The sequence below is a fragment of the Mustelus asterias genome, chromosome 12, assembly GCF_964213995.1.
Source record: "Mustelus asterias chromosome 12, sMusAst1.hap1.1, whole genome shotgun sequence".
NCBI classification, from domain to species: domain Eukaryota; kingdom Metazoa; phylum Chordata; class Chondrichthyes; order Carcharhiniformes; family Triakidae; genus Mustelus; species Mustelus asterias.
The window spans coordinates 108,992,997-109,006,753 of record NC_135812.1 but is presented as its reverse complement, the minus strand read 5'-3'; the positions used below and the strand labels follow the sequence as shown (position 1 = coordinate 109,006,753).

General features: G+C 47.5%; 1 protein-coding gene across 1 annotated transcript in view; it reads left to right on the top strand.

Annotated features, from left to right (window-relative positions):
* Positions 1–11,290, top strand: part of LOC144501824 (uncharacterized) — a 109,610-nt gene extending 98,320 nt beyond the window's left edge. Inside the window, exons 3-4 of the mRNA XM_078225877.1 lie at positions 6,513–6,683; positions 10,927–11,290. Coding sequence (XP_078082003.1) covers positions 6,513–6,682 — 170 coding nt within the window. The 3' untranslated portion in view covers position 6,683; positions 10,927–11,290. The remainder of the gene's footprint in view (positions 1–6,512; positions 6,684–10,926) is intronic.
* The last annotated feature ends 2,467 nt before the right edge of the window (positions 11,291–13,757 follow it).

Here is a 13,757-nt window from a genome sequence, read left to right as displayed (position 1 = left end):
ACTGGAAGGTTCTTTGGAACAGTATGTAGATAGCCCAACTAGAGAGGGGGCTATACTGGATCTAGTTCTGGGAAATGAGCCTGGTCAGGTCGTCAAAGTTTCGGTAGGGGAACATGTGGCAAATAGTGACCACAACTCTGTTAACTTTAGGATAGTAATGGACAAGGACGAGTGTTGTCCTAAGGGTAGGGTGCTAAATTGGGGGAAGGCTAACTATAGCCAGATTAGGCAGAAATTGGTGGCCGTTGATTGGGAGAGGCTGTTCGGGGGTAAGTCCACATCTGGCATGTGGGAGTCTTTTAAGGAACAGTTGATAAGGCTGCAGGACAGGCATGTGCCTGTAAAAAGGAAGGATAGGAAAGGTAGGATTCGAGAGCCGTGGATAACCAGGGAAAGTGAGGATCTGATCAAAAAGAAAAGAGAGGCGTACGTTAGGTCCAGGCAACTGAAAACAGATGGAACTCTGGAGGAATATAGAGAGAGTAGGAAAGAACTCAAACGGGGAGTTAGAAGGGCAAAAAGAGGTCACGAAATGTTCTTGGCAGACAGGATTAAGGAGAACCCTAAGGCATTTTATTCATATGTTAGGAACAAAAGAGTTGTCAGGGAAAGGGTCGGACCTCTCAGGGACAAAGGAGGGGAATTATGCTTAGAACCCAAGGGAATAGGGGAGATCCTAAATGAATACTTTGCATCGGTATTCACAAAGGAGAGGGACTTGTTGACTGGGAGTGTCTCAGAGGGAGGTGTTGACCCGTTAGAGAGAATCTCCATTACAAGGGAGGAAGTGTTAGGTTTTTTAGGTAACATTAAAACTGACAAATCCCCAGGGCCTGATGGCATCTATCCTAGGCTGCTCGGGGAGACAAGAGATGTAATTGCTGGGCCTCTGACGGAAATCTTTGTCTCTTCATTGGACACAGGTGAGGTCCCTGAGGATTGGAGGATAGCGAATGTGGTACCGTTATTTAAGAAGGGTAGCAGGGATAACCTGGGAAATTATAGGCCAGTGAGCTTGACGTCTGTGGTAGGGAAGTTGTTGGAGAGGATTCTTAGAGACAGGATGTATGCGCATTTAGAACGGATCAATCTCATTAGTGACAGACAGCATGGTTTTGTAAGAGGGAGGTCGTGCCTTACAAATTTGGTGGAGCTTTTTGAGGAAGTGACAAAAACGGTTAACGAAGGAAGGGCCGTGGATGTTGTCTATATGGATTTCATAAGGCATTTGACAAAGTCCCTCATGGCAGGTTGGTTAAGAAGGTTAAGGCTCATGGGATAAAAGGAGAGGTGGCTAGATGGGTAGAAAACTGGCTTGGCCACAGGAGACAGAGGGTAGCAGTCGAAGGGTCTTTTTCCGGCTGGAGGTCTGTGACCAGTGGTGTTCCGCAGGGCTCTGTACTGGGACCTCTGCTATTTGTGATATATATAAATGATTTGGAAGAAGGTGTAACTGGTGTAATCAGCAAGTTTGCGGATGACACGAAGATGGCTGGACTTGTAGATAGCGATGAACATTGTCGGACAATACAGCAGGATATAGATAGGCTGGAAAATTGGGCGGAGAAATGGCAGATGGAATTTAATCCCGATAAATGCGAAGTGATGCATTTTGGAAGAAATAATGTAGGGAGGAGTTATACAATAAATGGCAGAGCCATCAAGAGTATAGAAACACAGAGGGACCGAGGTGTGCAAGTCCACAAACCCTTGAAGGTGGCAGCACAGGTGGAGAAGGTGGTGAAGAAGGCATATGGTATGCTTGCCTTTATCGGACGGGGTATAGAGTATAAAAGCTGGAGTCTGATGTTGCGGCTGTATAGAACGCTGGTTAGGCCACATTTGGAGTACTGCGTCCAGTTCTGGTCACCGTACTACCAGAAGGACGTGGAGGCTTTAGAGAGAGTGCAGAGAAGGTTTACCAGGATGCTGCCTGGTATGGAGGGTCTTAGCTATGAGGAGAGACTGGGTAAACTGGGCTTGTTCTCCCTGGAAAGACGGAGAATGAGGGGAGACCTAATAGAGGTGTACAAAATTATGAAGGGTATAGATAGGGTGAACAGTGGGAAGCTTTTTCCCAGGTTGGAGGTGACGATCACGAGGAGTCACGGGCTCAAGGTGAGAGGGGCGAGGTATAACTCAGATATCAGAGGGACGTTTTTTACACAGAGAGTGGTGGGGGCCTGGAATGCGCTGCCAAGTAGGGTGGTGGAGGCAGACACGCTGGCATCGTTTCAGACTTACCTGGCTAGTCACATGAGCAGTCTGGGAATGGAGGGATACAAACGAATGGTCTAGTTGGACCAATGAGCAGCACAGGCTTGGAGGGCCGAAGGGCCTGTTTCCTGTGCTGTACTGTTCTTTGTTTCCTGTCTGCCAACCAGTTTTTCATCCATTGCAATACACTACCCACAATCCCATGCACTTTAACTTTACAGGTTAATCTCGTATGAGTGTGATGGTGGATTCCAATTCTAACAGTGAATTCCAGACCCCAACATCCTCTGGGTGAAGAAATTCCTCTACATCTCCTCTGTAATCCTTGTTCAATCTCTGGTTATTGATCCCTCTGCTAATGGTTAGGTCCTTTCTAACCACTCTATCCAGGCCCCCCTTCATTGTTTTATCCACCTCAATTAAATCTCCCTCAGTCTCTTCTGTTCCAAAGAATGTTTTCCAACCTTTCCAACCAGTTTATCCAACCTTTCCTGATCAGTCCAATCCTCCATTCCTGGCAACATCCTCATAAATCTCCCCTGCACTGACCAGAACTGCAGGTAGCACTCCATAGGCTGTTTTATACAATTACAGCATAATCTATGCCGTACTTTGTAAGCCAGTGCATTATGGGATCACAGGATCCATGTTTTCTTGTTAGTTTGATTGTTGAAGCAATAAGGAACAATAACGATGTTGATCTCCTCCTGTGCCTACATATGGATGATTGATTTTGAAAGGTACTAAAAACACAACAGGAAAGTATCCTGCCTGTCTTCTTGACCAGCTTATCTCCCTGTCCTTCTCCCTTCAGGGATCTGTGGTCACAACCCAAAAGAATTTCTGCTCCTTGACACCTTTCAGTATCCTATTACTTACAGATATTGTGGATTCTCTTCCCTCGTTTGACCCCACAATACACCACCTCGCACTCATCTGGATTAAATGCTATTTCTTTTCCACCCATCTGACCAGCCAATTGATAGCTTCCTCCAGTTGACGGATTTCTTCCTCGTTATCAACCACACTTTTGTATCATCTGCAAACTTATTAATTATGCCCCAACTTTTAAGTGATATAAATATACCACAAACAGCAAAGATTCAGCACAGAGCCCTGTGAAACCCAACTGGAATCAGCCTTCCAGTCACTGAAAGCCATGAGCATAACTCTCTGCTGCCTGAAACTCTGTCAAATTTGGATCCAAATTGTCACTTTCCGTGGATGCCATGGTTTTGATTTACTGACAGATTTGTCATGTGGGACCTTGTCAAAAGCCTGAGAGAAATCCAGTGTGCTCATAGCCCCCCTCCTTGTTACTTCCTCACAATATTCATGAGGTTAGTCAGATTACCTTTGATTGATTTGTGCTTCTCCAAATGATCATTTCTAACGTCTTGGAATTTTTCCCAATAATTTACCTCCTGTTTGGTCAGGCCATTCAGCCTGTCGGCCTATTGTTACAATGGGTGTCACTGGCTAGACCAGCATTCATTGCCCATGCATAAATGCTATTGAAAAGGTGATGGTGAACTGCCTTCTTGAAACACTACCAGTCCCTGAGGTGTAAGGACATCCACAGTGCTATTAGGGAGGGAGTTCCAGGATTTTGACCCAGTGACAGGAAGGAACGGTGATATATTTCCAAGTCGGGATATTGTTCAGGTCTTGCTGCATTTGGACAAGTAACATTCATACCAAACAAGTGTCAGGCAATGACTAGCTCTAACAAAAGAGTATCTAACCATCGCCCTTTGACATTCAATGGCAATACCATCATTGAATCCCCCACCATCCACATCCTTGGGGCTACCATTGACCAGAAACTGAACTGGACCAGCCACATAAACACAGTGGCTACAAGAGCAGGTCAGAGGCCAGGAATATTGCAGCAAGTAACTCACCTCCTGACTCCCCAAAGCCTGTCCATCACCATCTACAAGGCACAAGTCAGGGGTGTGGTAGAATACTCCCCACTTGCCTGGATGGGTGCAACTCCAACAACACTCAAAGAGCTTGATAACAACCAGCACAAACCAGCCTGCTTAATCAACACTCCATCCACCACAATAACCATACACTTCCTCCACCACCGACACAAAATATTGTGGACTGCTTGCCAGTTGGGACTAAACATTGTGCAATCATCGGCAAACATCCTCACTTCTGACCTTGTGAAGGAGGGTAAGTTGGAGATGGTTGGGCAAAGAATACTATCTCAATAAACATACACACACACTCTCACACACACACACTCGCACACGCACATGCAGACACGCACGTGCACACGCACACACTCGCATGCACACACACCTCAATGACATGACAATGTTTATTGGACAAATACATCCTGTGATGATTCACACACAAACTGGAGTTGGGAAACTAGCAAAACGTTGACAACAGCCTTAAAAAAATGACCAACAGTTTGAAAAGCAATCCTGATTTTAGGCCTTCTGTAATATTAATATTTAATAACTTCCATCTCTGGTGTCTATAACACGTTCTTAGCATCACAGGAAAAGGAAGTCACCAATGAAGCAGTCCTTTCCAGGGTACACATGCCAAACATGTGAGTGCATCTAGCAAAGGCAGCTTTGCTGATTTGGGCTTGTGGGCAGGATAGGAGATGGCCGCATTCCCAAGGTGGTAGCTGTAGCCTGTGCCAAGAGACCAGCCGGGCATCCTCAGCTCCGATTTAAGAATGCTGTCAAAAGAGACATGAAACCTCAGTCAGGACAATTGGGAAACTCTCGCTGACAACCTATACAAATGATGACACCAGCTGTGGGCAGGAATTTTCCACCATAACAACAGAAGCTCCAAAGCAGACGCCAATCCTACAAACAAGATGTTGGCAGAGATAATCCCATGCCACCACCAAGGGACAACTTCATATGTGGCACTTGTGGCAGACTTTGACTTTCCACACTTGGCTTGTTCAACCATCAACAGAATCATGATGTGGAATTGCTGGCGTTGGACTGGGGTAGGCACAGTAAGTAGTCTCACAACACCAGGTTAAACAACAGGTTTATTTGGTAGCATGAGCTTTTGGAACGTTGCCCCTTCATCAGGTGAGACCTGATGTTGTGAGACTTCTTACTGTATCAACAGAATCACAGCAGATGATCTCATCTAATCTCAGCAAAGCTCTGAGGCTGCATTCCAGCATCTCACGGACAGAAGGATAATTTGGAGATAGAGTGAAAGTACATTCAGAGATGAGAATCAGAACTTCAACAACTTCCTTCCAGGAGGAAGTAGAAACAACTCCAAGGCATTTCCGAGGTGTACTGTACTAATGTGTGAACACGATGTGAAAGGGTATTGGAGTTGATGTGACAGTAGGAGAGAGGGAGAGCGAGATCTTGCTGTTGCAAAACTCAAATTACCTTATGAGTAAGTGGGTTGTACAGCTCTCAGTTTTCCAGGTTGGAGGAGATTTGGGAATAATCAGCCTGGGATCCAGGCCCTCTGGAATATCTCGTTGGCATTCAGTCAACATGACTCTGGGGATTGGAGGAGTTAGTGCTTCCAGAGAAGGTCAAAGGGCAGGTGTGTGTGTATGGGGGAGGGGCAGTAATCAGATCCCTATTGAGCTGAGACAGGGTGGACGTGGTCTCTGTGGACTTTGAAAAGGTGTTTGGTAAAGTGCCACAGAACCGACTTGGCAGCAAATTGAAAGGCCATTGGAACAAAAGGGACAGCAGCAGCAGGGATATAAAGTTGGCTGAATGACAAGAAACAGAGAGTAATGATTAACAGTTGTTTTTTGGACTGGAGGAAAGAACAGAATGAGGTTCCTGGGGGGTCAGTTCTCGATCCAGATTAATAACCTGGACCTGGTGCGCAGGAAATTCACAGCTGAGACAAAACGTGAAAGAATTGTGAAATAGGAGGAAAGGTCATCAAGAGGTCATCGACAGGAACTCGCTGTTGTACCAGGGTGATGAAAGCTCATCAATAATTTCAAAAGGAAATTGGATGGGCATTTGAAGGAAATAAACTCGGTACAATGGGGATCGAGCGGGGAAGGTGGACTGACTGGACTGCTGAGAGCCAGCATGGACTCCATGGGCCAAATGGCCTTATTTTCTGCTGTAAATGCCTCTAGGTCCATAGGTTCAGAACTTCCTAAGCGTGGTAAGCACAGTAAGTAGTCTCACAACACCAGGTTAAAGTCCAACAGGTTTATTTGGTAGCACGAGCTTTTGGAGTGCTGTCCCTTCATCAGGTGACTGTGATTTAAGTCAGTCAGATTGTCGTCACGCAAGCTCCATTTTCTTCCCCAGGTCAGGAGCTGCACGTTTCACGCCTCACGTTCCGACTCGGCCACCCTCAGAATAGAGCAGCAAGTCCCCAAGGCCTTCACCGAGGCAGCAGCATCGGGGGAAACAATGTCAGGCATTGTTTTACAGCACTTACTGCCATAAACCAGGCAAGGTTAAAGGTCCCAGCGTAAGGTAAATGGGTCAGATGCAAGGGGGGGTGGTGGTCAGATGGTCAGTCAGAGAGGGAATAGGATGGGTCTGGGGATGGGGTCAGGCAGGCAATGATCGGGGTGGGGGGGGGGTTGGGGCTGGGGGGTGGAACATCGTGGTGGGTGGGGGTCAAGGCTGGCCCAGGCATGTTTGGGGGGCCAGCGATCGAGCAGTTTGGGGATTGCATGGCCGGCATTGCAGAGGTCATGGGGTTGGCCAGCGATTGGGAGGCCAGCAGTGCAGGGCCACTGCGCATGCGCCAATCTCGGTGCTGACAGCACACTGGCCCGCTCAGCGTTATGCTGCCCGTCTCTCCAGCAGGATAGCCCCCGCCCACTGGATTTCAGCATAATTCCCGCCAAGGCACTCTGCAGTGTGCTGAGGGTCAGGGGGGTAGCTGGGGGTCAGAGGGTAACTGGGGGTCAGCTAGTGGCAGGGATGGTAGGAGCAGTAGTATAGTTAGCCAGAAGTAGTTTTAATTTGTTGAATATCTAACTTTTCCCAGGTAACTTTTCTGCTAAGAGTCAGAATCATCTGGATTCTCCGTTTTAAATCAGTGTCGGATGATTTCCAGAGCAGGATAATTTCCTCGCGGAAGTTTGAATTTCCTGGGTAATTCCTGCATAGGCTTTGTGTGTGGATCTCTGGGGAACCTCTGGTGTAGGCCGCCCCCCGTGAGATCTGATGTTCTGGGCTATAGCTCGATGGCAGAGTGTGAATAAAGAATAAAGAGACACAATACAAAATAAAGGGAATAATGAAAGGGGCTGAATTGAGCGATCTGGGGATTTCTAGATTATTGAAGGTACCAGGACAGGTAAAAACCCAAGGAAATTACAGTGAACCTTTATTAACCACTGGTTCAGCCTTAACTAGAGTATTATTTACAACTCTGACACCAAACTTTAGAAAGGGTGTGAAGATATTGGAGAGAATGCAGAAAAGATTCACAAGAATGGTTCCAGGGATGAGAAACTTCAAGTATGTGGGGAGATGGGAGAAGTTGAGGTTGGATTGTTCTTGGAGAAGGTTGAGAGATTTTCTCGAGGTGTTCACAATGATGAGGGGTCTGGACAGAGACTGGATAAAGATTTACGCAGAAGGTGGTTACGATCTGAAATGCACTGCCGGGGGTGTGATGGAGGGAGATTCAATCATGGCTTTCAAATTAGATAATTGTCTGAAAAGAAAAAAAAATTCAGGACGACAGGGAAAAGGCGGGGTCTTACGGCGAGCCAGCACCAACACAAAGGGCTGAATGGCTTCCGTCTGTGCGGCACCATTTTAATTCTGAACAGGATGGAAGGAGAGTGGTTCAGACACCCTCAGGCCAGTGACAAGTGAGAGACACAAGCGGCGGTTACGTATCTGAGCTGCTTATTCACAATTTATTCTTGGGATGTGGGCGTCACTGGCAAGGCCAGCATTTGTTGCCCATTCCTAATTACCCTTGAACTGAGTGTCTCACTCAGCCATTGCAACTGTGGGTCTGGAGTCACATGTGGGCCAGACAGGGTAAGAACAGCAGATTTCCTTCCCTAAAAACCAGATGGCTCACAATAACTGTCACCAATTCCAGATTGTTAATTGAATTTAAATTCCACTATTTCCCATGGTGGGATTTGAACCCAGGTCCCCAAAAGATTAGCCTGAGCCTTTGGATTACTAGTCCAGTGACTTGACAATAAAACCACTATCGCCCCATTGGGTTTGGGTTGAAATATTGAGTTTGAAATGTTTCTGACAGACTTGAGGCCATTCAGCCCATTGTACCTGTAACATTTCTTTGAAAGAATGATCCAATCAGCTGCAAAGATCCTACTATTTCCTTGTGATCCTGCAAAATTAGATAAAGCCTCGAATAAATTCAATATCTTTCTTTGCATTTATTTTAGTGCTGTTCGGATTGTTTAAGATTAGATGCAAGAATGCCAGCACGTAAACTTTATCTTTGAAGTTTATTTTTCTTGCTGAGGGGTTGAGTTTTTCCGTGTGTCGCAATGACCTTGAAGTGGCTTTGTTTATTGGCAGAGTTGAGCGGGGCTGTTCCAGTATTGGAGCAGGTCAGAGTTTTCCAGCTGTCTCTGAGAATCCCGGAGTTGAAATTCATGTTGGCTGGAAATGGAATGCCAGCCAGGTGAGTGCTGGAATAGTCAATGCTGCAGGTAATGGGTGTATGGCTAAGGGGAAGGAAAGAAAAAAACAACTTGTGTTCCTGCTCACAATACCCAACAACCCCTCGCTGGAGAGTGCCCAAGTAAGAGTTTTAACAACACCAGGTTAAAGTCCAACAGGTTTATTTGGTAGCAAACGCCACTCGCTTTCGGAGCACTGCTCCTTCATCAGATGGAGTGGAAATGTGCTCTTAAACAGGGCACAGAGACACAAAAATCAAGTTACAGAATACTGATTAGAATGCGAATCCCTACAGCCAGCCAGATCTTAAAGATATAGACAATGTGGGTGGAGGGAGCATTAAGCACAGGTTAAAGAGATGTGTATTGTCTCCAGACAGGACAGCCTGCAAGTCCAGGAGGCAAGCTGTGGGGGTTATTGATAATGTGACATAAATCCAACATCCCGGTTTAGGCCGTCCTCATGTGTGTGGAACTTAGCTATCAGTTTCTGCTCAGCGAGTCTGTGCTGTTGTGTAGGCCGCCTTGGAGAACGCTTACCTGAAGATCAGAGGCTGAATGCCCGTGACTGCTGAAGCGCTCCCCCACAGGAAGAGAACAGTTTTGCCTGGTGATTGTCGAGCGGTGTTCATTCATCTGTTGTCGTAGTGTCCCCAATGCCCAAGTACCCAGGGGCTGTGATACCTTCTGTAGTTGAAAAGCCTGATTATTAAGCAGTGATTGATGGTCACAATCTCAGCTTCCAGTTTATTGCCTCCATAAATTTCAGATCATCCATATCTCTATTGCTCACATCCAAACTTGCAGCAAGACCCATTCACCCCATCACGCCAGTGTTCGCCGAACGATGTGTGATAATGCCTCAACTTTACAATTCTCATTCTTGTGGTTTGATGGTTTGAGTTATAAGGAGAGGCTGGATAGACTGGGACGTTTTTCTCTGGAGCGTAGGAGGCCGAGGGGTGATCTTATAAAGGTCTATGAAATAATGAGGGGCATAGATCAGCTAGATAGTCAATATCTTTTCCCAAAGGTAGGGGAGTCTAAAACTAGAGAACATAGGTTTAAGGTGAGAGGAGAGAGATGCAAATTGGTCCAGAGGGGCAATTTTTTCACAGAATGTGGTGAGTGTCTGGAACAAGCTGCCAGAGGTAGTATTAGAGGCGGGTACAATTTTATCTTTTAAAAAGCGTTTAGACAGTTACATGGGTAAGATGGGTATAGCGGGATATTGGCCAAATGGGAGTAGCTTAGGGGTTTAAAAAAAGGGGCGGCATGGACAAGTTGGGCCGAAGGGCCTGCTTCCATGCTGTAAACCTCTATGACTCTTGTATTTAAATCTCTCCATGTCTTTGTCCACCCTCCATCCAAAACCTACTCCAGTCCTACAATTCTTCCAGATCTCTGCCATTTTAATCGCTCCACCACTGGCGGCCGTGCCTTCAGCTGCCTGTGGGCCCTAAACTGTGGAATTCCCTCCCTAAACTTCTCCACCTTTCTCTTTAAAACACTTCCTAAAACCTGCCTCTTTGACCAAGCTTTTCGTCACTTTGTTCAAATACCTCCTTTGCGTGGCTTGGTGTTAAACACTGTCTGATTTACACACCTATGAATCACTATGGGATGCTATTAAGGTGTTAGGTAAGTACAAGTTGTTCTTGTAGCAGTAGAGGGACAGGAGATTAAAACGTTGTAAGAGATACAGTTGTTCCCTGAGAATGCACATCAGTCAATTGTAAATACAGTTGGTGGTTTGTGATAAGAGTGTGACAGTGCTCCACATTCACCAGCTGCTAATATTACTCTGGATATTTCTAATTTTAGTGTGACAATGAATGGAGTTTCCTCTGGCACTGTTTCCAGCCACAGTACAACCTCCAGCCAATGCTGCTCCTTGGTGGACACTTTCAGAACTGCTGGAGAAGGACAGCCAGTGATATTCTTACTGCCCATGTAAACACTTACGTGGAAGACATGGGAAGCTTCTGTTCTGGTCAGGCGATAACTTCAACTTGAAAGACTCTGACATTTAAAGAGACTCCCTTAACATGAGAACAATTTGCTGAAGTTTTTTCTTTTGTTCCTCACAGGCTGATGTGAAAATGGAATAATAGAAACCTCTCGCTCAATTCTGTTTGGGGATGATGTCACTGTGTCCTTGAAGCATATTTTCAGAGAACCATGAGCTATGTAGCACAGAAAGAGCTCATTCAGCTCATCTTGGCCTTTTAGTACAGTTACCCATTAGCCCCACTTCCCTGTTCTTTCCTGATATATACATTTTCTCCTCATCAAGTATTAATTAAATTTACTTTTAAAAATGATTGTATCTGTTTCCACCGCACTTTCAGGCAGCACATTCCAGATCACAGCTCACATCGTTAATAAGAACTTTACTCAGGTTGTCTCTGGCTCTTTTGCAATGACCTTCAATCTGTCTTCCCTGGTTACTGACTGTCCAAATGGAAAAGCTTTTTGCCTATTCATCAAAATCCATCATGATTTTGAACATTAAATCTCCTCTTGGCTTTCTCTTTAAATAGAGCAATCCCAGCTTCTCTAATCCTTTATTGCCGTGTCCATTTTCATAAATCTCCTCTCTCTCAACTGCAGTGTTCAGAATTACAGGTGATTTTAACTAGCAACAAATTTACAAAATTTATAAACTGTGGCTGCTTTGGTCACCGATTGTGCTTCCTGTCCAGCTCTGCCACACAGTTAGACCAGAATAAACCGGGCTGCAGAAACCCAGCATAACATCCAGAAATTCAGCCCAGGCTAAACACGGGAGGCCTCAGGGCAAAATGCTGGCAGCAACGTGCCCTGTAAATCAGAACACCGACAGTTCAAGTCTTATTCCAGAGATAATTCAGGCTAAATCTCCAGTGGAGTACTGAGAGAGTGCTGCACTGTCAGAGGGTCAGTACTGAGGGAGCGCTGCACTGTCAGAGGGTCAGTGCTGAGGGAGTGCCGCACTGTCAGAGGGTCAGTGCTGAGGGAGTGCCGCACTGTCAGAGGGTCAGTGCTGAGGGAGTGCCGCACTGTCAGAGGGTCAGTGCTGAGGGAGTGCCGCACTGTCAGAGGGTCAGTCCTGAGGGAGTGCCGCACTGTCAGAGGGTCAGTGCTGAGGGAGTGCCGCACTGTCAGATGGTCAGTACTGAGGGAGCGCCGCACTGTCAGAGGGTCAGTGCTGAGGGAGCGCCGCACTGTCAGAGGGTCAGTACTGAGGGAGCGCCGCACTGTCAGAGGGTCAGTACTGAGGGAGCGCCGCACTGTCAGAGGGTCAGTACTGAGGGAGCGCCGCACTGTCAGAGGGTCAGTACTGAGGGAGCGCCGCACTGTCAGAGGGTCAGTACTGAGGGAGCGCCGCACTGTCAGAGGGTCAGTACTGAGGGAGCGCCGCACTGTCAGAGGGTCAGTACTGAGGGAGCGCCGCACTGTCAGAGGGTCAGTACTGAGGGAGCGCCGCACTGTCAGAGGGTCAGTACTGAGGGAGCGCCGCACTGTCAGAGGGTCAGTACTGAGGGAGTGCTGCACTGTCAGAGTGTCAGTACTGAGGGAGTGCTGCACTGTCAGAGTGTCAGTACTGAGGGAGTGCTGCACTGTCAGAGTGTCAGTACTGAGGGAGTGCTGCACTGTCAGAGGGTCAGTACTGAGGGAGTGCTGCACTGTCAGAGTGTCAGTACTGAGGGAGTGCTGCACTGTCAGAGTGTCAGTACTGAGGGAGCGCCGCACTGTCAGAGGGTCAGTACTGAGGGAGCGCCGCACTGTCAGAGGGTCAGTACTGAGGGAGTGCCGCACTGTCAGAGTGTCAGTGGCTGGGGGAGCGCCGCACTGTCAGGGGGTCAGTGGCTGAGGGAGTGCCGCACTGTCAGGGGGTCAGTGGCTGAGGGAGCGCCGCACTGTCAGGGGGTCAGTGGCTGAGGGAGCGCCGCACTGTCAGGGGGTCAGTGGCTGAGGAAGCGCCGCACTGTCAGAGGGTCAGTGGCTGAGGGAGCGCCGCACTGTCAGAGGGTCAGTGGCTGAGGGAGCGCCGCACTGTCAGAGGGTTAGTGGCTGAGGGAGCGCCGCACTGTCAGGGGGTCAGTGGCTGAGGGAGCGCCGCACTGTCAGAGGGTTAGTGGCTGAGGGAGCGCCGCACTGTCAGGGGGTCAGTGGCTGAGGGAGCGCCACACTGTCAGGGGGTCAGTGGCTGAGGGAGCGCCGCACTGTCAGGGGGTCAGTGGCTGAGGGAGCGCCGCACTGTCAGAGGGACCATCTTTCAGGTCTGATGTTAAACTTCTCAGAAGGATGTAAAAGATCCCGCAGCCATCTTTGGAAGAGTTGGTGAGCTATCCCCAGTGTCAAGGCCAATATTTATCCTTCAACCAACAACATTAGAACAGATGACCTGATCATTTATACCAGTTGTTTGTGGAATCTTGCTGTGGACAGTGTAGCTGGTGTGTTTCCTTGGCAGGGGGGGGGGGGGGGGGGGGTGGGGGTCCAGGAAGATGAGGTGGAGAGACAAAAGCCAAACCAGTGAAGCCCCTAAATGAACAACCTCCCACATTATACTCTATCTGGCATCATGTTACCCACTTAACCTGACTGTCTCTCATTGCAGCCTCTCTCTGACCTCCTTACAGTATAGGTCGTGGAAATCTGGAACCCTTCCCCAAAAGTCTGTGGATTACGGGGCAATTGGAGCTTTCAAGATAGATTGTTATTGACAAAGGACCAAAAGCAGGTGAATTGAGTTGAGGTGTAGACCAGTCATGATCAGTTGAATGGTGTAGCAAAAGCTGAAGGTGGAATAAAAACTGAAGTCAATTTATTAGTTGCAAGTAAGGCTTACATTAACACTGCAATGAAGTTACTGTGAAATTCCCCTAGTTGGCACACTCCAGTACCTGTTCAGGTCAATGCACCTAACCAGCAT